Source organism: Chlamydotis macqueenii, chromosome 18 (genome assembly GCF_036417535.1).
Source record: "Chlamydotis macqueenii isolate bChlMac1 chromosome 18, bChlMac1.mat, whole genome shotgun sequence".
NCBI lineage: Eukaryota > Metazoa > Chordata > Aves > Otidiformes > Otididae > Chlamydotis > Chlamydotis macqueenii.
This window is the reverse complement of record NC_141573.1, coordinates 3,268,273-3,289,398: the sequence shown is the minus strand read 5'-3', so window position 1 is coordinate 3,289,398 and position 21,126 is coordinate 3,268,273. Positions and strand designations below refer to the sequence as shown.

At 48.4% G+C, this 21,126-nt stretch overlaps 1 protein-coding gene across 2 annotated transcripts in view; it reads left to right on the top strand.

The window, feature by feature from the left end:
• CEP112 (centrosomal protein 112) overlaps nt 1–3,630 on the top strand; it is a 163,427-nt gene extending 159,797 nt beyond the window's left edge. For both annotated transcript variants that reach the window (XM_086762479.1, XM_086762478.1), the window contains 2 exons: nt 1,772–1,836; nt 3,197–3,630. In XM_086762479.1, coding sequence (XP_086618605.1) covers nt 1,772–1,836; nt 3,197–3,200 — 69 coding nt within the window. In that variant the 3' untranslated portion in view covers nt 3,201–3,630. The remainder of the gene's footprint in view (nt 1–1,771; nt 1,837–3,196) is intronic.
• Nucleotides 3,631–21,126: the final 17,496 nt, after the last annotated feature.

Genomic DNA, 21,126 nt, shown 5'->3' with positions numbered 1-21,126 from the left:
AAATAGTCTGTTAAATTGGCTAATAGAAATATCAAAATGTCTCTGTAAATAGGGAACTACTAATGAATTGTGTGTGTTTCTTGTACGTGGTTCCCACAGAAGTTTTTTTGATGCTTTCCTATTCAGTTTCTTTGGAGCTGGAAGAAAACAAAATGTCCTCATTGCCTGAACTCACATGAAATAAATAAATAGCAATAGAGATGTGATTGTAGATGTGCAATAATTGGTAATCCAAAGGAACACTGCCAGTGTTCGCGTGTGGCCCAGTGCAAAGCTGTGCATTTAAACATGTTGGGAATACTGGGATCTGTCCTGGGCTGAAGGGAAGAAAGGAGAGACAGCCAGGGCAGCGCTGGTGACTCAGAGCTGTCCGTGAGCTCTGGGACGAGCAGGAGCCCTGAGGACACGGCGTACAAGTTTAGGCTTGATACCACCACATGCCTTACAGCAATACGCAGGACTGTTTTGCAAGCAATTACAGATCTACAGACTCTTCATTTCTCTTTCTTAGGCAATCTCTCTCTGTGGAGATGGTTGGCAATTTAATGTATTTGCTTTTTTTGCCTTTTTTTTTTTCCATCTTTACGATGCATAAGGATTATTGTCTAGCACTTTTTGCTATGCCTGAGACACTTCTCGTGGCGAAGTGTGCTTTTAATAAAAGCAGGAGGTTTTCCTAGGGGAGAAACTTTCCTAGTCCTGTGTGCTGATGGTGACACAATTTCAACACTATGGTTGTAAACACTCTGCTTGCATATCAAGGGATACCTGATGGAACTGATGCTTTTTCTTATTTAAATAGTTGTGGGAAATAAAGAGTTAAGGGTCTACTGGGAAAATCTATTTCCACTTGATAGTAAAGAGCTATTTTTAAAGTGTAGTTGGCTGTCTGGTAGGAAGCGTTCTTCTGGAGCTCATCTAAGAATACCACACCTTTTAATGAGTTTTTAAAAAGTAAAATCTGATATCCACCTGCAGGGCTTCTGTAAGCAGCAGCAGCATTTCAAAAGAGTAAAAGTAGCTCCGCGCAGTAAAAGCTGGGTGCTATCCCAGAAATACATAGCTGCTGGCTGTATTTGCAGTGGTACGCTGTCGTCGCAGACCGCTCGGTAAGCAGGGCCCTTTCTCAAGCACAGGTGTCCTGGTCTTTGAAAATTGTTGAGATTCCTGTTTGGAAACATCAGACAAGAAGGGCAGTGGAATCTCTGCACCTGTCAGGATTATTTATTGTTGGAGGAGGATGAAGAGGGTGGGCTGGGTAAAAGCACGGAGCAGTGATAAAAATAAACAAACAAAAAAAGAAAATACTTGAGGCTTGGGCAAAGTTTTCTAAAAACATTGCTAAATATAAAGTATGCTGCCCAATTGTCCGCTCTTGGTGCGTGGTCTACAAGTGGCCACGGTTATTAGTAACCACTCATTTTCATAGGCTTCCAGTGAGTACCTGCATCACGAGAGCACACGTGCAGGGACCAGAGCACAGGCGCCACGTGGGAGCTGGAGCTCCCAAACCTTTGCACAACCCCTGTGGTACCACCAGCTTAAAAACTGTTCTGACTCTGTTCCTAAAGGAGTAGACAGTGCGCAGCTGGAGCGGGGCCAGGGAAGCCGTGCTAACCATCTTCTGTCAGTTATTCATTCTAGCGCGCAGCTAAAGCGTTATTGCATTTCGTGTAGGCAGGGTAGAAGAGAAAAACAGCCTTTATGAAATGAGCACAAATGTATTAATTGGAATTTTGTATACCATTGTCACACGGGATGTATCTTACAGGTCGGTATTCTGCAGAAAAGAGTCTCTGTCCTGCAGGAAGAGCTGGACGCCTGCCGTGCCAGAAGGTGCGTGATTCCCTGAGATCAATTGGTACCATTTCACACCTGGGCATCCCAGTTATTGGAGTTTTATGGCTTAATTAAAACACTCAAAGATGGTTGCAGTTTTGAAAGATCCTTATTTTCAGTAAACAAGCCTCTGAGAACTTTCCCAGTGCTTAGTCAGTGCCATTAGAGCAGGATTAGAGAACTCGCAGGTGCATTACAAGTCTGGGCTTTGCCTCCACGTTAGAGATGAGACAGCGGCTCGGCGCACAGCTGCGGCTCTGCGGTGATGCCACCTCCTTTTATGATAGAAAACAATGATGCAATGCGGAATATTACAGATCACATCTTCAAAGCACCGGATCTTCCTGAGCCTGAGCTTTTTTTTCAGACGTTTACACCCTCCAATATAAATTATGGCAAGTGCTGCGGCAATAAAAAGCCTTGCTGTGCCTTTAGAGTGATTCACGTGGAGAGGTGAGTAAAAGGAGACTTCCTAGGAAAGCCACTCCGTCTCTTTTATATTTATAGACCTTGATGATGCTTTCTTATCTCACATGAGGATTTCTGCAAATAAGAGTGTGTGCTTGTAAAACTTTGTAAGATATTTAAACATTTGTAGAAATGCTAGCAATGTGAAAGTTGTCTGAAAATATTAATCCTAAACTTTTTGTTAATGAGAATTAACTACAGCTAACAGGAAACTGAAAATGTCATAGATTCCTGGTAGTATGTCCAGCAGAGGTATCTTTGTTAGATAAATGTGAAGCTGTAATGCAGTCTCTAGACTCTCTCCAGAGCAGCAGTGGCATTACCAAGGGATGCAGTTTGTCTCAAACTTATCCTGAATTCGTGTCCTCACAGTTAGGAAAATAGCTGTTTAAAAAGATGAATAATCACGTACTGTTAGGTCAGGCCAGGCCAGGAACAACCGAAACGCTGAGGGTGGAAGGAGCCGCAGCCATGTCCTGCCGGAGTGGAAGGGCAGGGACAGCCAGCACGGCACGCCGCAGCTCCTGTCCCGGCGTTCGCTCCTAGGCTTGGAGAAGCTTTTGTGCTGCTTCTGTGCAGGGAAATTTTCTTCCTGACCAGGTCTTTTTTCCGAACCTACATTCACACTGAATTTAATGTTAGCATTTACCTGACCCTCAACCACTGCAATATCGCTTTCTGCTGCGGTAACGCGCTGCGCGCCCGCGGCCACAGATGGGCTGGAGCTCCGCGGCGCCGTGCGCCCTGCGTGCTCCCGAACACCCGGCACGGCAGCGGTCCCGGCCGTACCCAGGCCTGCCGCCAGCCAGACCCAGCCCCAGCTTTAGCCTCTTGTGTTTTTACAGTCAGAACAATAAGGTAGAACTAATGAGCATCTCTTCGTTTTCAGGTAGCTGCTGGAGCTGCTGGATGTCTTCGGTTGCCAACTGGACTGCTTTGAATAGGTTTGAAGATTTGGCTCTTCATAAAGTAAAGATCAGTGGCTGTTTTGTTAGCACATAAACTATGATGAAGTTCATGAAAACACATCCATTGCTCATGCCAGCATGCTTTTAGTTGTATCTTACTTCCATTTTTTTAATCATTATCTTATTACAGACTTACGCTTTCGATGTACTGGGTGTTTGACTCCGTGCTGGGCTCGCTTACCGAGCGAGCAGTTTCCTCCGCTAATATTTTTGTTATCACTTCCCAGTGCCATTCTTTTCGCTTTTATACATGAAGAAAACCCATTTTCTATTATTATTGTCCAAAATAACATATTTTGACATTATTTTGTGTCCATGTGTTTACATAATATTAAAATATTATTATTTTGTACTATTTTGTTTTGACATTATTCTCCTTCTCACTCACCTACGTAGCCACAGTGCATGCGAGACTTTTATATGGGAAAATATTTCATGCTGTGTTTCAAGGAAAAATCTTGTAGCAAGAATGAAAACACCATGATGATGACAAATGCAGCCACCGTTGCCAGTTAATAGCGTATAAATCTGTAGTTGGGGTTGCATACACCGGTCTCAGGAAAGTCCTTCGTCATTTACTGATAACACAGTTGTGGGAGGTTATTGGAAAAGCGTCGTAACTGATATGGCCTCGATTCTGCGTGAGCGTACGCAGGGTCTCTGGGATGATCCTGGTAAAGCTAAGCAGATTCCCGACGGTTTGTGGGATGAGGGTTGAGCAGCGGTGGAAAGCTGAAGGACCCGGACAGGGCGTTCTCCTCGTAGCTGGCTCTGCCTCCCAGGCCTGGGGAGGTTTCCTTATCTCTCGGCCATCCGTGAGGTGGAGTGTACATTAGTACGTGTGTAATCCGTGAATTTAGATATGCCAAATACAATAATAGTTTTTTTTTCCTAGGCACCATGCTGCTGGCAGCGTTCGTATCAAGGCACAGTTAATGGTCTGGGCACTTGAGAGGGGGCCAGAAATTCCTGTCTTCTCAGTCCAGCTGTGGCACTGGCAGCAGCAGCGAGACTCTCCGTATCGCTGCTGACGGGGACAGCCACCGCTCCTCCCTCGCCCCGGCGGCACCGGTGCTCCATGTGCCGCGTTCCGGGCAGGGATCGGAGGGTCCTGACTGCTTGAGTGCCCGCGGCTGGACACGGCTGTCCCACCGAGTCCCAGCTCGCCAGCTGCGCTCTTATCTCCGCCTGGCATGGAGATCAATGGGGAGAGGCGTTGGCAAGCTGGGCGCCATCCACCTCCACCTCCTGGCAGCGCCGGCGTGGAGCTCCTTGCCAAATGCAGGCTCCAGCTTCGCTGGGTGCTTCGCTGATTGCCAGTCTGGTCTGGGCTTGGGCAGGTTTTTCTCCTTCCTTGAATCAACAAGTGATTCTTCCAATTACAGATAAGGGGTTGTCACGGCTCCGATAAGCGAGGAGGTGCTGCGGCAGGTGCCACAAAGCCTCGCCTGGGGCAACGGTTTCAGTAGGAGGAATTTGTTAGGATGCATTTAGTTAATTGTGGGCAGTAAAATGAAATGTATTTACTCAGAGAGGTGCGCTGGCAGCGATGATGGTTGGGCCCTTTGGGAGAAGCACCCAGAGCTCGCAGAGCTGCAGGCTGCAAGCGCTGGGATTTACCTGTTGGACATTGCCCTGCGTCCAAACAGCCGACATCGGGACAGTGCAATCTCACTTCTCGTGTGTGAAGGAAATGAGGCATTTTTGATTCTGCTGTTCTGCTTGCATTTTGCGTGCTATCCGGGTGGTTATAGTGCTTTTGGAAGCGGTAAGGGGAAGCACATCCATAAAGAAGGACAAGGACCCTCTTCTGGCGAGTTGAATTCAGGCCTCGGTTTGCTTCTGTTTGATGGAATTGGGTTGCTGATGTCATTGATGATCAAAAAGCAGCTTGAGAAAAGTAGATCTTGGTCAATCTGGGAGTTTTAAAACTCTGGGAAACTCTCTCCAGCATCAAATACATTGTGAGGACCATTTTGAAGGTACATTCAAGGTTGTTTGGAGTTTTCTTGTAGTTGTTAACATTTCTTTGATCACTTTTGCAACAAGTAAGAGTCAGAGTCCAAACTGAAGGATTAGAAATACTTTCTTACAGATTACTTGCTCTCTACCCCTCTCTTCACCTGCTAGGTAAGGAGTTGCCAGCTGCCAGTAGTTGGCTTCATTGCCCAGAAAACAAACTGGTGAAACCAGCTTGAGTATGGCGAGAGCTTTATTTGTACTTTTTATTTATTTAATTTTACTGGGTTTTGCTGTGGGAGAGAAGATTGTTTCACTCTATATAAAACCCCACAAGCAGAAGGCATCATAACATTTTTCACCAGCATCGAGGGAGGTGGCCCTCATCAAGGTGACACTTTATTTCGGTGACACTTTATTTCGGTGACACTTTATTTCGGTGACACTTTATTTAGGTGACACTTTATTTCAGTGCTGCTCACAGTTCTTGTGTTCCGTGTAACAAAGATGCTCATTTCTGGTGCAGCTGGAAGGAAAGGGATACAACCTCCCTCCTTCTCCCAGCCCTCTGCTTTCCTCTGCACAGTGCTGTAATTGCGCTGGTGACAGCAGATACTCCTGGTACTCCCCAAATCTCTACTGACTGCGGTTTCAACCCGAGAAATTATTTTCCTGCACCGAAAAATATTTTATTGTGACTAGAACAAAATATTTTTGATCGCTAGAATATCTTAGAGTGTTTTATTGAATTTTCTGAAAAACATGCCCAGCTTTGATTCTAACGATGGGCAGTCTTGATAGTGAGCGTACATGGGATCTGATTTTAATCTTTTTTTTTTTAAATTATCTTAATGCGCTACAAGTCCTGCCCAAATCACAAAATGTACTGGAGGCACCAAACTACTAAATAAGGCTTGGTCTTGTTCTGAGGGTACAAAGGAAAAGTAAGACGTCAGATATATGAAAAAGTTTCAGAACACAAGGTCGTTCTAATTCAGAGGTTTTTTTTCCAGGGAACTATCTTTTCTAAGCTTTGATATTTTGTTCAGAAAGGTCATTTCTTTTAAGCCTTTGTCATTAAAGAAGACTTGTTCTTTAAAGTGCGCTATCAAAGAGCGCAGAAATTGCGAGTTACTAAAACTAAAACACATGATCAATTTTAAGTCTGCCAACTAAAGCCCACTTAAAATGAGATGTGCTCGCGTACTGGTGGCTTCTTTGATAACGGCAGTGGAAGATAGGCAGTTGGTCAATTCAAACAAACAAAAAAAAAAGAAGATAATTAAATAAAACTTTTCCTCTCTAAATTAGAAATTATTTTTTGTGAAGAAGCATTGAAAGAACTGAATAAGGATGTGATCTTTCATGTTATCTGACATTTGTATTAATGTAAGTCAGTCAAACCTCTGGATAAAATATTATGTATTTACTGTTTGCTACCGTGAGACGGTCTCTCCTTCACTGACAGACAAACGTGGTAACAGAAAAGAGTGAAGGCCTTGTGTCGTGCCCTTGCTTTGCAGTCCCTGACCCTGATCTCTGCCGATCCAGCCTTCATCACATCAACCCGGCCGCTGGCCACTGGCCATTGAGTGCTGTGCTGGCTCCAAGGCCTCTTTGCGAGAAGAGACGTTTTCTTTCCCGATGGTTCTCCTGATGCTGTTGCTAGCATCCGTGAACTTGATTTTCAGTTTAACCCAGATATCTCCAATATCCAAGGGAGTATTTTTGGAAGAGCCTTGGGAAGCTGAGGACGCAGCTTACCTTCACACAAGGAGGATTTAGAGCTGCGACCTTCTTTGAGCAGCTCTCTGAAGCAATTTTATCTGTGCAGCTGGGTCTCAACAGCCTGTTTTGTCTCACAGGCTGCGTAAACATAGAGCTTAGTGGAAAGGGAGACATGCGTTATGTATGTCAGCACATGTAGCAGACTTAGCCTCAGTACTTCGAACTGAAAACAAGGAAATGTGTGTTTGTAAAGTGAGCAAAGTAAAGGAATACCTTCATCTCAGCCAGACAGTTAAGTTATAACACAATATTTCCAACTTCATAACATCTATTCACCAGATTTATACTTTAGGAATCTTGTTCTCCTATTTGAAGCCTGATATCCAAGTTTATTCACAGGCGGATTTGGCCATCATTTCAAAAGAAGGTTGTGGGTCCTAATTCTGTGGTTGTCTGATCCCAGATAAACTAATGCTGACGTTAACTCTGTCCAGTTTTGCCTAAAGAAAGGCTTGAAGGAATTTATTAAAACTCTGGGCCTAGAATCCATAAGAAATGTGTTGGTCAAAGTGATCCTGAGCTGAAATGGAGGACTCTAGTACCACCCTTGTCTCTTCACTGAGGACCGATGCAGTACATCTCAGAACTCCTGGAGGGTGCAGGACGTGTTTAGTGAGATGTAGTTGACAGACCGAGAGGTAGCACCTGCCTGGTAACACACCGTACTGCCGCGGTTGTTGGCCAGCGGGTTTCCTTCCTGCTGGACCCCACCATCAGCACAGACTCAGCCATTGACACGGCCCGGAAGACGCGGCTGGTCAGTTTAGGGAGTTTGTCTGCAACGGCCTGTGGATTCACAGTTGACCACTCTTCTTCCAGTGCAAGCATTTTTAGAAAGGGATTCCTCAGAAATGGCTCTTTCTCTTTAAATTCAAGCCTGCCCAAATCTCAGTGAGTTTTTGTACAGTCAGGCTCTCATTCTGCTTCTAAGGGTGGTGGAAAAACAGACCTAAGAAGGCTAATGACTGCACATGGGTTTCATGAGCAGTCAGAGCCTGGACGTTTGCAAGGCTGTGTTTAATTGTGCTCAGGAATGATGTTACGTCTTCTGAGACTTATCGACACTTGCTTGTCATCTCACTGTTTGTTCATCGCTGTTGGATGAGGTCATTGGCTGACTAATTTCAGTGTAGATTTGAATCTAGAATGAAAACTCTGAATGAAAACTCTGATTTTAATCAGCTCTTCCTTCCCCTCTCCCTCATCTTCCCTGGGCTGTAGGAGATGGAATGTGGCTTGTCCTAGGTTCCTGCTGGAGGACAGCGCAGCGGGGCGGTGAAGGGACCAGAAATTGGCACTGGAAGACAGGAGCTGCTCCTGGCTGGGCAGCACACCATCGTGTGGCCCACTGACAGAAGGTGCTGTTCCCCGTGGGCGCTTCCCACCTGAACCTCGGGCCCTAATTCAGTGAAGCACATGTGCAAACACTTCACCTTAAGCCTGCCCCTAAATCCAGGCCCATCCCCCTAATAAATAGGGGGCTTCAGGCAGGTGTGATGGTTGGCCTCTGCCTTTAGTGCAGCTCACACCTGAGCTGGTTTATGCTCCCAAACGTCTTCCCCAAAGCTGAGGGAGTCTTTCTCTAAAGAGCAGTGTTGTAGGTAGCTCTACCCTCTTCCTGCCTGAAAAAATCCTTCGGCGTGCCCAGAGCTGTGTGCGCATCCCTCTGCGACAGCAGCTCCAGCTCTGCTGTTGGGTGACTGTAGAAAGGCTCCTGTGAACATCTTTCCTGCGAAGGAGAACTGAAGTCCTGCACGTCGGTGAGTTGGTGGGGTTTCATCCTGGTAGGAGCAGCTTCTGTGTGGAGTGGGCTTGTGTTTCGGTAGTGCTCTGTGGTATGTTGGTGGAATCAAGTTATTTGTGATACATTGTTGGAATCAAGTTATTTAACCTTTCTGCTGGATCTAATGAGAGCTGTGGACTATCTTTCACGTGTTGCTGGTGGGGGTTGAGCCTTTCCCTCCAAGCAATGCTTGACCATGTTTTAGGATCGATGCGAGGTCGTTGCTCTCGGGAGCGAGCCTGCGCTGTTGTGATGAGCAGCGCCAGGCTGGGCTGCGATGCTGAGCCTTGCGCAGGATCTGGCCTACCTGCGGCTTGGCGTGATGCCACCTCGAGAGATGGGCCCTGAGCATCCAGAGAGGCACGTAAGCGGCGCTGGGGTCCCCCGCGGGGAATGGGAGCGCGGGTGAGCCCTCCCCAGTTCATCGCACTGCCTCGCTTTTGTCTTTGTAGAGGAAGAGTGGTTTGCTCGGGTTGAGCCTCCGCGATACGCATACAGGGTTTTTAATTATGGCTGCTGTTATATTAAATCTAGAGAAGAATGGCATGGGAGGTGCTTGGTGCAGGAGGGACTGGTGGCCCTTGGCCTCCAAGTGCTGTTGTTACAGAAGATGCCGGGTTTTGGCCAGGTAGTCGGTGTAAGGAAGAGGATAAGAAAGGCCAGGCTTAAACTTAAATAATATTTTGAAATTCATGTGACTATTAGAAGCTTTCTAATTGATATGTGCAGATCCTTCTGGATCTACAGACCTTTGTTTACCTTTTTTTTTTTCATACGACAGCCATTTCCAAGTAAGTGCACACATACTCGTGTGAGTGGTAACTGTGAAACAGCTGCGTGCGTGCTCAGAAACTTGTATTTAGGGATTTCAGACCAAAAGGGACTCGGGAATGGCCTAGGGACACCGTTCCTGAAACTTTCCTGAACTAATATTCTGCTTCAAATACAGTGGGTTTGGCTGAAATAGAACATTTCTAGTACAAAAAGAACTTCTACCCAAATGTTGTTAAAATACTCTTCTACATTCCTACAAACTGATCAGGTCCCCTCTGATTAAACCTTTGTAAGCAGAACAGAGCAAGTTTCCGCCATCTCTCACAACAGGTTGTAACTTCCTACTTTCAGTCATCATAGTGTTTCTTCTCTAAAATTTCCTGAAAAAAAAAAAATTAATTCAGTAGGACATGATTAAATAGATTGGCATTCATTATAATGCATTATTTTAAATCTTTATTTATGGAGCCTTGGTCTCTTATCCCACTTGGAATTAAACTCAGGGCTTAGGTCAATGATAACGTGGAGCGTCCCACATGTCTCTAAATGTTGGCACAACACAACCATCTCCCGCGTCCCCCGGACCGTCCCCTCCGAGCAGGACGTTCACAGAGCGTGGCAGTGGCCGGCCGAGCTGCAGACCAGCTTTGGGGAAGGTCTCGGGTGGCTTTGCTGACAGTCACGTTTTCCTGTAAGATGTGTAATATATCCTTACGTTATCTCTAGCAATAGGAAGGTTTCATCTCCATTTTGATAGCTGATCTGGCTTTTTCCCAAATACAGAACACTCGACTTCTCACTCTTACTCTATCATTTTGATCTAACAGTGGACAAATATCATGCAAACCCTCTTTCATTGTAACATTTTATTGGAAATAACTGTCCTTTGGACAGTCTTCAGTCCTGACAGTTAAAGATTTTACCATGTCCTTTGGCTTGATTTGTAATTTCTCCCCTGAATTTGCTGCATATTAATTACCTTCTCATTTTAAGTTGTGATTATTTTTTTTTTAATTTTACTTTTTGTTGCTTTCACTCCCTCGTTACACACTTTACTTGCCTGCGATAGTCCTCCATCACTATAAAAACACAGTTACATATTATACGTTGGTTTGGGCTAGCTAAAAATATTTTCAGAGGTTGCAATTATTGGTCAGGATCTTTTGACAAAAGTTTCTTCCTAAACTGACTTTTCTTCGAATTCTTCCCAAGCTGGTGAGGAACAATGCTGTGAAACACATGTCTCACGAGTGCAGCCTCAGCACCGCATTGCACGGGCGCAAAGGATCGGGCTTGGGAGAGCAACAGAGAAAACTCAGCAGAGGAAGCATCTCCCTCTCTTGCCTGTGGCGTGATGGCTCCTGTCCGTGTTTGGGTGAGGGCTGTGGTTACAGCCTCGCTGGAATTGCCCTCGGTCCGTCCTGGGAGCCGCTGGAGGCTCCTGAGATGTTTGCACCCCGAGGTCGCAGCCTTTGCCCTCGCACGCCGTCGGCTTTGTAGCAGGGAGCCCTTCGAGGGCGCGTTACTTACTGGGCAGGCGGGTTCAAGCCTTTCCCCTCCGCAGCACGCGTTTGAAGCTGTGTTTCCAAAACAGCTATGGGTTTTGATGCTTGCCTTGATTTGAACGCCCTGAGGGCCCTTTGATTGAGACTCTTCGCGGTCTAATGTTCTCCAAGAAACCCAAACACCCTCCGTAATTAACGATGTGCAATTATGGATGGTTTTATTTGTATCCCGACCTGTCTTCTGGGCTGTTTGTCGTGTTGGAGGGCTAGAGAGGAGATTGGGCTCAGGGGTGGGTCTGGATCCTCCCCCAGGGATGGGACTTTTGGGGAGCTCGGGCCACGGCTGAGCCGCAGGAGGGGATGGAGCAGAGGGAGAAGGCGTCTCGCCCCAGCCGGATTCACATTTTACATCCACGGTCATGGTTGGTTTTAACCTTTTCTTGCCCACGGAGAGATGACGACTACGTCCTGGCAGGGTCTCTCTTTAAGCACCCGGCCTCTGTTATTTTTCCTCCTCGGGCAGAGAGGTATCGGGGTTCACGGTGAGCATCCGCAGCTCCAGAGAGCGAGCGGTGAGGAGACAGAGCATCGCAGGGAGGATGTAGCGGCTGATGTCTTTACAGCGACGCTGCTTCCTCAATGTTCCTAAGACGCAGATGAAAGCAAAGCTGGCAGCTGCTCCACGCGATGCAAATCGCGCGCCGCTGCAGCGGCGGCCCCGCGGAGGTATGCCATGTTTAACCGTGGTTACGCAAGGCGCCGCTGCCAAACCATGTTTTCCTCCGTATGTGGCTTGACAGAACATTGTGTTTAACCTCAGACTAGATGGGATAAAACACGGTTCTCTGTCAGGACTACAAATTCCTATTTCTGTCTGTACCTAAACTCTGCCTTCCGCTCCTGACTGGGGTTATTTCCATCGTGTAGACAGGTGGAATATTTTCAAGGGGACACAGGAGCCTAAAATCTTGATCCTTCTGATCTGGATTAGGCTCCTGGCTTGAGTGACAGCTTTGAATTTATGCACCTAAACCACTTAAACAGTTTTTTAAAGTCCCTAAAGGAAAGCCCCTGCAGTGGTTCGCTCATCAGCTTGGCCCACATCTGCCCGTACCCAGATGTTGCCCCGGCTGAAAGCAGACTGTTTGCTCCCAAGTGTTACGTACGTGTTCAAAACATTTCGTAGAGCCCTGCGCGGGGCTTAATGTAGAACAGGGCTCTTGGCTCAGCATCTCTGAAAGAGGTCCAAGGCAAGCCCATCCCCAGCCCACGGCTTTCCCATATGGAGAAGGAGAAACGGGGATGAGGCTCCATCCCCTGCGGTCCATGTATGGGAAAGCTCGACTGCTGATGGTCTACAGCGCAGCTCCCCAATATAATGGTGTAATAATTAACAACAGCCTCTGTGCTATACGGCACCTTCCGTCTGAGAGTCTCGCAGCACTTTACGGGCCTGTTTTCCCTCAGACATGTGACGCTGGGTCCAAGAGCCCCATCTTGATAGATGATCTCCTCGGGGTGGATTTGTGGCACGGAAGATTTGTTGCTCGTGCTTTGACACGTCTGTCTGAGAAATCGGATCCGCGTTTCCGCTAGGTGCCAAGAGGCAGGAGCTGCTGAGAGGGCTGCCGCGGATCTCGCGCAGCGTGGGCCAAGGCTGGAGCAATGCTTTGTCGGCCTCTCTTTATTGTCGGCTCTAAATCTGGCCCCGCTCAGCCGCTGCGGGACAGAGCCCACAAGAGATAACACGATCTCTCTGCTCCCAGCCCGATGGAAAATTCACTGTTCATAGACGGAGCCAAGCGTGATGCCTTCTTCTGGCTGCAGCCTTCTCGAGGTGCTTTGATTTCAGGGCTCCTCCAGAGCAACCTCCGAGTGTCCTAACGAGCCCCCTAATGAGCTTTGTTCGGGGGCTGTGAGCACAGCTGCCGTGGGGACAGCTGGGAGACGCAGGGAGCTCCTGGGCCCTCCATATGGATGCTCTTGACCTCTGAGGCCTCCCAAACTCCATGTGGCTGCTGAGGACGCTGGAAAGGGTCAACCCCCTCTCTGCACCCCCAGCAAAAGGAGGGGTTTTGGTAGACACAGCCAGAACCAAGTGATGAAGGGGTTGTGGAGGGGCAAGTGCTGGTTTTGGAGGGGCACGGATTTGCAGCGCAGCAAAACTCGCTTGGAAATGCAGGTTGAAAAAAGCCGGCTAGCGCACTTGCAGCCCTCGCCGGGTGCCCGGGAAATGGGGCCAGACGGATCGAACAGGGCTCAGATCCGGCCGCCGCCGTCCTGGCGAAAGGCTCTTGCAGCTCGCCCGGGCGGCGCGGGGTGACTTTGAACCCCCTCCCCGTCCCCGGCAGCTTTGTTATCGGTGCTATTGTGGGGCCGGCGGAGCCAATCCCCGCCAGCCCCGATTCAAAGTCCAGGTGCCAACCAACTTGAACTCTCCAGCATCCCCGCCGTGAAGCAATTATTCCCTCAGACACATTCATTGTTCTCATTACACCATAAATTGTGAATGAATTAAACATGCACTTACCACTATGCACCACAGCTGTCAAGGAAAATAACACACAAATATCGCGCGGGGCTGGATCCTGCTCCCGCTCCTCTCCCGGGAAGGTTTGCTGCTGGCAGGGAAGGAGCCAGGCTTGCTGGAGCTGGCGTTTTCTTTAAGCCCAGGCCAAATCTCTGTTTTCACAGCAGCACAGGGCAGGACCATCTCCACGGGATCTGATGTTTTAATTGTGGGTTGGTTTTTTTTCTTTTGCTCACCTTTACATCGCTGTTGTGTGAAGGGAAGACTGGCCCCTGAACTTTGAGATCCCAGTTTGCCCATGTCTTACTTGAGGACACAAACTGGATGTAAGAGGGCGAATCGGGGATTGCTTTGGGCTGGGAGGGGTAAAACCAGTCAAAACCCAAGTGCCACCAGCAGCACGGTGCCAGCTGGGGGATTTCATTGTACGTGACCGATAGCTGGTGAGGGAGGCTGTAAAAGAACGGTAATTCAGAGTGCCCAACTCCATCTTACAGATTTTTATGTATTTTTATATGTATATATATATTTACACACATACTTTCCCAAGAAGAAGCATGAGCATTTATTTATTCTCTAATCTCTGTGTCCACGGAGCTTACAGAGCCGGGAACAATCTCCTAGCGTGTCGGCAGATAAATTCCCCGATTGTCCCCGCTCCAAAGAGGGGACCTGGAACCCGCGGCTACCTTGGGGGACAACGCCGGGATTCGCCAGACGGGATTACAGAGGGGGCTTTTCTTCTGAGTGCGGGAGCTGGAAGTTTGTCTGCATTTCTCTTCTTGCGCCGCATCTCCAAGGAGGTTTTCACTTTCTAAGAAGGATGTTACCCACTGAGCTATTCATAGCAGTTAAATGAGAAAAGGGGTTAATAAAATACATGCTAGAAAAAAGAAAATAAGATTAGAAGGACTGATGTTTTGGCTGTGAGGCCTTCTGTGGGCTGCGGAGAGAGGGGGGAAAAAAGGAACAAGATTATTATTTTCTTTTCTCTAGCTCAAAGAACTTCATGGCCAGAATGGCACCACTAATCCAATTTTCTTTCTAACAAATATTTTATCAACACCTCTTTCTTTTCCCCCCCTCTGTTCTCCTTCCCCTGTCTCTACGCTGACATATGATTAGTTGTATTGAAATTAAAGTTTCGGCTCATGGTCCCTCCGCTCTGCAGAAGCGTTCGCGGGGCTCGCAGGAGCCGGGGAGCCCTGGGACTCCGTGCGCATCTCCCCCCGTGCACGCACGCCCGTGCACACGCAGTCGTTGCACTTTTGGGCACCTGGTTTTCTCTCCCTGACCGCAGAGAAGTGTCTTTTACGGCCGCTCAGCGCCGTTTGGCAGAGGATCAGATAGCAGCTCCACTGAAAGCAAACAGCCGCCTTTCCGAGGGAGTAAATATTTCGCAACGTGTTACTTCACTGTTATTTATTATGAACGTATTTTCCCTTTTATCCGGGGATTTGCCAGCTCTTCGGAGTCACAGACCCTCGCCGCGGCCTCGCAAAGGGCGGCTGCGCCTCTGCTGCCCCCCTGCCATTCTGGGGGGGACCCAGCGCGGTTTCACCCAGCCCCGGCTCCCCTCCGGGGAGGAGGATGTTTTGCCGAAGCCTGGGATCATCCCCTGCTCTTTCAAAGGCGAGGGAGACCTGAGATGGGAGGTTGGGTTTAAGCGGTGGCAGTGGGTATGAGGGTAAGGAGAAGCTGCAAAGGACCACTCTGCACCAGTACGGACACGGCACAGCATCCCGTGGGGGGCTTTTTTGGGCAATACGTTAGAGGAACGGGTAAAACATGAGGAGAGGAGTTGTTCTCTCCTGTTAGCTGCCTTCTCTCTGGAACCTGATGGAAAATCAGGGAAGATCTCGCGTAGTGGAAGGTGCTGGCGGAGGAGTGGGTGGGGGAACTGTCAAGACCAGACCTGGGAGAGGACCATTTATCTTGGGTGGGGGAGAAAGTGAATTAAAGCCTTGAAAGAACCCGATTGATCTTCATTAACCGGTGGCTCCTGTCTGGCTGTGGGAAACCGCTGCTACACCGAGCCCCCCCTTCCTGGAGGTGTTGGGACATTTTAGAGCAAAGTGATCTTCTCCACAGTATTTGATTCCATTCTTTCATATAATAAGCTGAAAAAAAAAAAAAATATAACGCCACAACATTAAGTGATAATCATAGTGCAAGACATGCATAGTGCTGCAGCCAGCCCCGTCCTAAGGGATGCGGCTCAGCCCTCTGTGGGATGAGCCCGTGCTCCCTGTGACACCGCTGGCTCGGTTTCCAGCAGCCGAGGTGGCTCCCCAGGAGCTGGGCTGTGCCCCGTCTCCGCGCAGGCTGTCTGGCAGAAGCGTTATTACAGATGCAACGAGAACTTGAAACTCTTTCTTTCTTCATTACCTTCTTACGTTACCTCCCTCTTGCCTGAGCATCCAGGTGCTGATAATTGGCCAAACATCAGAGCAGCCGGCGCGGGAGCAAGCGGCTCAGCCTCGGGATTTCTGCTTAGCCGGGAATTAGCTGGGATGGGAGCCCTCCTGGTCCTCCTGGACTCGGGCATGGAAGGCTCTGGAGGCAAAGGAGCAATGACCCACAGTGGCTCCAGCGCACGAGGAAGCCATCTCGGGGTGTTCCCGTTTGTTTCTAATCCATCTTGGCATGGGTCTTCACTAGAAAATTAGACTGTGTTGGAACATGACTTTGCTTCAGCTTATTAATTACTGGGATGATTAAGATAGGTCAGCAGTTAAGTGTAGACAGGCACGGTCATGCTCAGTGTAAGGTCGGGTGATGGGAGTTAATCCTGCAGTTCCAATAAGATTTACTCAGGACCAGATGGTGTAATAATGACCAACTGAAATTTTGCAGTCAAATTTGGATTTTGATGGGAAAATAATGTTTTCTGCAAACACAGAGGAGTTTCTGATTCATGGGTTTTTTCCCCTCCATGGCAAAGCTGAAACTCCAGAGCCGATTTCAGCCAAAACCCAGAATACATAAATTCTCAAATGCAGCGATCCGTAGCAGACATCGTTGTGCGCGATGCCTCACACTGCCATTCCCCAACGCACTCTGCTCCTCTGCTCCCCCACGCCTCCTTGTCCAAGCACAAAGCCTGGCCTTTTGCAGGAGAGGCCGCCCAGGTCCATGGAAAGGCGTAGAGACTACAGCTTCTGTGTTGTAGTGCAATTCAAAACTCCAAGCTATTTGGTTGCAGTATAGGCTTTATCGGGATTTTTTTTTAAAGTCAGCTCGGTCTCCTTCGGGAAACCCTTCCTACCAGTTCTTTTTCAGCTGGTTCAATGCACAAAGACCAGCAAAACCCCATTTAATCAGCAAGCGACCACCTAATCCAGGATGCGGTGGCGTGAGCATCCTCCTGGGGTGCATCTGCAGCCAGCCGTGCCCTCCCGCGTTCCGCAAGGCTCAGCGATCCACGTCTTGCTGCACAGCTCTTGGAGATTTCCTCAACCCAGACACTGTCCCTGGCTGGTGTCACCTCTTTTCCCCAGACCTTCTTCCCTGGCCGCCCCTCGAAGGGCATGGCTCCCGTGGGCTTTTGCATCCCATGGAGGCTGTCATTAGCGTTTCTCAATCAGCGCTTTCTCGTTAGTGACTGGGGCCAGTGGGAGCTTTGAATGAAGGTGGAGCCAAGCTAGAAAAAGATCCTCTCCTGAAAAATTGTAATGAAAGCAATAATGGTTGGGTCCTTGAGCAATGCCTGCATATGACAATCGTTGTCTGGAGGCTACCTTAATTACGAAAGAGTGTTCTCAGCCTCAGGCTTCGCGGTCTCGGTGCCTTTACTCTCTCTCTTGAGCAATATTTTATTGCTGTTGTCCTCAACCTATTTCACATTAAGTTCAAAGTATCTGAAAGTTATATGAAATATATGTCTGTTTTCTATTCTATTTGCACAAATTTCTTGTATATTTTTTATCAGTATCTGAAAGCCTAAAGCTGGGATTACCTAAAGGATTATAGGAGAATTAGGCACCCAAAGCCAATTGATTTTTCACTGTGAATTAGCCAAGTGCACTTGGAGGGCTGGAGCCTTTGGTCTGTGCTCATGGTTTCCACCTTGTACCTTCTTAGTAAAGAGACCTCAGCAGCTCTTGGATGGCCTTAAAAAGGTGCAGGAACAGTCAGTAAGAAACTGCAGGTACGAGGAGGTAGACGTGGCCCTGAGACATTAAACTGCCTTTGAAATCTCCTTCTGACTCCCTTAGGCGCTTTTGAGAATGCCACTCCAAGTTACCATCAATTTCGATAATTAAGCGCTGATTTAATTTTAGAGTAACAATAATTGTCAACATTTTCCAACCCAAGCACCTTAAATTAGACACGCAGATCCAAATGTTGGCAGCGGATCAAAGGGAAGCGGTGTGATTTTCGGAGATGCTGAGCACGCGCAGCCCTCGCTCGACGGCGGTGTAGGTTGTGCTCGGGACTTCAGAGCACCAGGCCGTTTGGACTTGATCCCCTGCCAAACTCTGCGTGCTCAACATGCGTTTCAACACCTTGCTTTAGGCACCTTGGATTAAAAAAAAAAAATAATATAAGAAAAAAATTGGCTGGGAGTATTACACCATTTTTCCCCTGATGGAGTGAAGGCGGAGGTTGGCTGTCATTCCGTGGGGAAAGTGCTGGGTCGCACGCTGGAGTCCGCACGGGATGTGACGAGGGATGCCACCAGCATCCGCGCTGACAGCAGACAGGCAAGACTGCGGCAGCAGCCGGGTTAATTCTCTGAGCCCCATTCCCTGGGCCTGCCTTCCTCCGAACAGGGACTCCTGCGTCCCGCATTGGCTTTGTGGTGGGTTTTGGGAACTGGGTGGGGGTGGCCAAGGACCTTCCAGGGCCCAGTGGGGTACCGGTGGCAGGGATGCTGCTGGTCCCAGCCAAGGGCAGAGACCCCCACGCTGGGGCATCCTCCACGGGCCGGGAAGGCATGACCCACGTCTATCTCCTGGTGCCAAGGCTTGGCCCGGGGCCTGCTCGCTTTGGGATGGGGGGTCCCATCCCGTCTCCATCCCTGCTGGGGCCCGGCAGGGTCGAGGTGCCATGGCGGACATCAAAGCCATGATTAAGCCAATACTTTAATCGTATCGCCGTGCCTTGTTGCTCGTCCCGCGCCTTTGATGAAGGCTTCACCTCTCCGTGCTCTCCCCGCTCCCAGCCCCACCCCGAATTAGTGCTTTGGCTTTATTTTTAGCAGTGATTTGGAAATTCCGGGGCTCCCTTTTTTCTTTCTTTCATTCTCCCCCTTTTTCCCCTTTCCCCTCTTTCTTTCCTTCTTTTTTTCCTTCCCTTTTTAATTTTTTTTTTTTCCTTTTTCCAGGAATCACGTCAGAGCTGAGCGTCCCCCCCAGACCCCCAGCCAGCCGTTAAGGGAACATTCACACCTATTTTCCTTGCCTTGTCTCCCCTTTATTCTTATGAAGCCCTCATTGATTATTGCCCTTAAATTCCTCAGTCCGGTCATAGATAAAAGGATAACCACTTCAAAGCAAAGTGTTAAGAGTTTAACCTCGAGCTAAAAGAGTGGACAACAAGGTAATTGAGGGTAATAACTGATCACAGACCTACTTTCAAAGGCACATGCAAGCCTCACTTTCAGATGGCTTTAATTTTATTAACATTTGTAGCAGCTCTAGATGCTTTTGAATCATTACAAACTTCAAAGCGTGAGGTAACACTCCAAATAGAGAACCTGACACCAGGTTTTGTGTTCAGGCCCACATCATACTGATAGTCTCTGTTGCGAGCATGTAACATCTCTTCTCAAACTATAAAAACCCTAGACGAAAAAAATTATTGCCAATAGAGAAGATCAAAGCCTGATCCTCCCTTTGAGTGATCCTGAAGAAGCCAAAACAGAAAACAACATGGAAAAAAAAATATGTATCTATATTATTCCAACTATCTTTATCCATATTGAAACTTGTCTGCTGAGGCAGATGGATAATTCTCCCTGGGTTTTATCAAACTGCTTGGCTAATCCTTGGTTCCTCTTTGGGCATCTGGAGCTGGGCCTTTTGCTGTCCCTCTATGAGGCACTTAAAGCCAAGAATTTGGAAGCAGCACATAAAGGAACAGCCCTGACTCAGCTGGGAGGGGAGCTGTGCGAGGTAAACTTAAAAAAAAAAATACATTTATAAACTGAAAACGCATGAACTAAAATCAAAATTATCAAAGCACCCAGGTCTCCCCATCTCCCCGCTGCAGAAGGCTGCTGCCGCTCCAGGCCAAGGAGTCGGGGAGAACCTTCCCAGCTGCATCTGCCTCCCTAAATCAGCAAGCGAGGAAAATTTGCTTGGATTATTTTTATTTTTTTTTTCCTTACTGGTTCATAGTGGTGTACAGCAGGTTTTATACTGGTGTAATCCTTTCCTCCTATCAGTGCAATAGCAGAGAAGTGTTGGGAAGATGATTTTTATTTAGGACAAAGGGCTGGGTTTGGGTCCAGGGTATTTAACAGCACCCCAACTGCGGACTGGGGCTGTTCCAGTGGTCCCCCCACGCCAGCCCACGCTCGCTCAAAACCCTCCAACCGCTCTGGCTTGGAATCGCAGAGCCAAACCCTCAGCGGCTCTGGAAGGGCCTTTCCCAAAACCGTCGCAGGCGAGGGCTCGATGCTGGTGACCCCCAGGTACCTGGCCCGCGGGTCTCTGTCGTTTGACTCGCAGCCACGCGTGACAGATCCGTGTTCCCGGGGTTGTCTGGTGTCAGGCGTGTCGCGTAACAGTCTCGTTATCTGCGTTCGCTGCCGTCGCAGATGGGAACGTGTGTGAGCCTGTGGAAACGGCGTACTTTAAAATGCACTGCATAACTTGGGTTTTGGCCTGCCCCAGTATTACATTCTTTATGAACCGAAATCAATTTCAGACAAGCTGTTCTCTCTGTTCTCGCGTTAGGTACATGCCTGTGTAATGAAAGGACAACGGTATATTGGTGAAATCGGTGGGATTGATGTTATTGTCTCAAGTTATGGCTAGAATAATGAGCAGTTATTTCAGCATTTCTGTTGTGCCTGTAATGAGTCTATTATCAGCTGCACAGACGGGGTGGGTAAATGGGACCCAGCGCTAAAACATGTGTTACACATGGCCAGGGCAAGCCCTGACTTGTGGATCTGGATCCGTACAAAACGTGCTCAGAAAAAAAAAAAAACAACCCTCAAAAAACACTGCTGCCTCTGCTGCCAGTTTGTTTCTGCCTCTGCCCACTGGAGCTGCCGCCCACGCCAGCCCATCCTGGGACGGGCGTCCCACCAGCCTGTCCTCCACGCTTGGCGGGAGCAGGGCCGTCTTCCTGAGAACTGACCGTCACCCCAACTCACTTCGACGGCAGAGACCTGTAACTCTCGTTTAATTTAACCAGCCAGGCACACGATGGGGGTCACAGTCACCTCCGCTGCTGCAGAACTCCATTTCCAGAATGCCACTGCCACGCAAAACCCTTCACGCGTGGTTAAGGCAATAGGAATGCTCTCCCTTCAGCTCGCAAGGGCCTTGTGCGGAT